The sequence below is a fragment of the Micromesistius poutassou genome (genome assembly GCF_964030765.1).
Source record: "Micromesistius poutassou genome assembly, contig: SCAFFOLD_6544, whole genome shotgun sequence".
In the NCBI taxonomy this organism is placed as follows: Eukaryota; Metazoa; Chordata; class Actinopteri; order Gadiformes; family Gadidae; genus Micromesistius; species Micromesistius poutassou.
In genome coordinates, this window is record NW_028179598.1 from 1,980 (window position 1) to 5,000 (window position 3,021).

Here is a 3,021-nt window from a genome sequence, read left to right on the forward strand (position 1 = left end):
TTAAATCTCTCCATTTGCTTTGGGTTGCTCAAGGTTCTCGAGACAGTTGGCTTCCGTCTTTTCTCCTTGTTAGTCGTGGACAGATACTTTGATGTGTCCATTAGGAATACTCGACTCGAATACCCCGACACCTCGTATCCATCAGATCTCCATCCTCCAGCTGACCTCCCCCTCCTCAGTAACAGCTCTCCTCTCTGTTTCCTCCACAGTCCTTCCCGGACCACAGACTCTTCTGCTTCCTGTTGGAGAGGATAAGCTCCGCCCACACACACCACAGCCATGGCAGAAGATGCGGACATGCGCAATGAGCTGTCGGACATGCAGCAGCGTGCTGACCAGCTGGCCGATGAGGTGAGAACCACGTAAAGAACAGGGTTAGTATAGAACCACAGATAGAACCAGGTATAGAACCAGGTATAGAACCACGTAGAGAACCAGGTAGAGAACCATGTTTACCCCAGGTATAGAACCAGGTATAAATCCATGGATAGAATCAGAGAACCACCAGAAAACACGTACAGAACTATATCATCAGCATACAGACATACAGAACTATATCATCAGCATACAGACATACAGAACTATATCATCAGCATACAGACATACAGAACTATATCATCAGCATACAGACATACAGAACTATATCATCAGCATACAGACATACAGAACTATATCATCTGCACACAGGAATGCTTTTCAACTTCACATTGCATCAAGCATGCATCGTTTGTGTTTTATAATACATAAATGTGTGTGTGTGTGTGTGTGAGTGTGTGTGCGCGTGTGTGTGTGTGTGTGTGTGTGTGTGTGTGTGTGTGTGTGTGTGTGTGTGTGTGTGTGTGTGTGTGCGTGTGTGTGTGTCTGTGTGTGTGTGTGAGACACACATGTGTGAATGGGAAGAGATATAATGTGAGGGTCTACTTTCATCTCTCCTTTCCGAACACACACATGAATGCACATGCAAGCACAAACGGAAATGCACATAGCCAACACAAAATGGGGAAGTAAAGAACAGCCCTCCGGTCTCCAGACCACTTCCTCCCTCCCTACTTTATGTAACATCAAGCAGGTCTCAAACAGGGGGCTTTTTGTATGGCTAAAGACACTCAGGGTTCACTGTCAGGGCATTCACCATGTTGATGGTCTGAATCTCTCTCTCTAATGTTAACTGTGTGTGTGTCTCTCTCCCTCTCACACTCTCTCTCTCTCTCTCTCTCTGTCCCACATGTTAACCATGTCTCTCTCCCTCTCTCACCCCCAGTCCCTGGAGAGCACTCGCCGTATGCTCCAGCTGGTGGAAGAGGTAAGAGTACCACCACCATGATGTCATCTATGATGTCATCCACGATGTCACCCCTGATGTCAACCGTCAGGTCATTGCAATCTCTCTTCTAGAGCCTAACATGGAGATTAAAGATCGGGGGTCAGAGTTCAAACCGTTTGCTTTTTTTGTTCTAGAGCAGCAGGGTGAGGCTAGGAGTTCATAAGTACTTTATCAGACCTACAGGTAGACAGACAGACAGACAGACAGGTAGACAGACAGACCTACAGACAGGTAGACAGACAGACCTACAGGCAGGTAGACAGACAGACCTACAGAGAGACAGACAGACCTACAGGGAGACAGACAGACAGACAGACAGACCTACAGGTAGACAGACAGACCTACAGACAGGTAGACAGACAAACCTACAGGCAGGTAGACAGACAGACCTACAGGGAGACAGACAGACAGACAGACCTACAGGCAGGTAGACAGACAGACCTACAGGGAGACAGACAGACCTACAGGCAGGTAGACAGACAGACCTACAGGTAGACAGACAGACCTACAGGGAGACAGACAGACCTACAGGTAGACAGACAGACAGACCGGCAGGTAGACAGACAGACAGACAGACAGACAGACAGGCAGACCTACAGGGAGACAGACAGACAGACCTACAGGGAGACAGACAGACAGACCGGCAGGTAGACAGACAGACCTACAGGCAGGTATACAGACAGACAGACCGGCAGGTAGACAGACAGACAGACCGGCAGTTAGACAGACCGACATGCAAGCAGGTAGACAGACAGACCTACAGGCAGGTAGACAGACAGATGTTGCTGCCCAGTGCTGGTTTTCTTGCACCAATTAGGATTCACCGCATCTGCCTCCCCACCTATTGGAAGACACGATATGAAGCACCATGAGACTGTGTATGAAAACAAGTATAAACCCATCACTGCAGGCACGTAAACAAGACTGGAGCTGGAGCCACACTCCAGCTCCTGCTGGGTCGTTGTGGTCAGATGCTGGGAAGGAAAACTCACAAAACTCTCTGTGTCTCAACTCTTTCCTCTCATGTGATTGGTCATCTCTTCCTCCTCTTCTGATTGGTTGGCTGTTCCCCTGACAACAGAGCAAAGATGCCGGCATCAGAACTCTGGTCATGCTCGACGAGCAAGGAGGTACGTCCGGACACGTAACTTTAGCATTTCAGCTATGCTAGGCTAGGCTAGGCTAATGTATAAAAAGCTAGCTATGGCTGGGGGTTTAACAAATCTTACAAACTTTGAAAGTTCATAGTTTTACAACCTGTTTCGGTTGGTAATATTATAAATTGTTCGTATCATTTTGATACAATTTGACAATTAGGAGACTGAATTGTCTGAAAGTAAAAGTAATATTGTCATGAAACTTGGTGCCAAAACATTTGTGAATGTGTGGTCTGTTTATGTGCTGTATCTATCGTAAATTGAATGCATTTCCAAACTAATTAATTTAATCTCTCTCCTTTCTCTTAATAATAATTTTATTTTATCAGTAATGCATGATTCATTTTTTTCAAATCTTTTTTTGAGTCAAGGGATTCTGTTCAGACTTCAAACGATTCAATATATTTTACTCTTCTAGTTCAGCTTCGTATTATTTATTAATGCTGACGATTATGTGTGACGATTATGTTTTTTTTATCAGATTTTATTTTATTTTCCAGAAAATCTGAAATCTTTACTTTCCGACAGTTTGGCCACACA

At 45.4% G+C, this 3,021-nt stretch overlaps 1 protein-coding gene across 1 annotated transcript in view; it reads left to right on the forward strand.

Moving 5' to 3' along the window:
* Window positions 1-279: 279 nt before the first annotated feature.
* Window positions 280-3,021, forward strand: part of LOC311372672 (synaptosomal-associated protein 25-A) — a gene marked incomplete at both ends in the record, with an annotated part of 5,161 nt that continues 2,419 nt past the window's right edge. Inside the window, 3 exons of the mRNA XM_084489637.1 lie at window positions 280-351; window positions 1,262-1,303; window positions 2,406-2,454. Of these exons, the coding sequence (XP_084345763.1) occupies window positions 280-351; window positions 1,262-1,303; window positions 2,406-2,454 (163 nt within the window). The remainder of the gene's footprint in view (window positions 352-1,261; window positions 1,304-2,405; window positions 2,455-3,021) is intronic.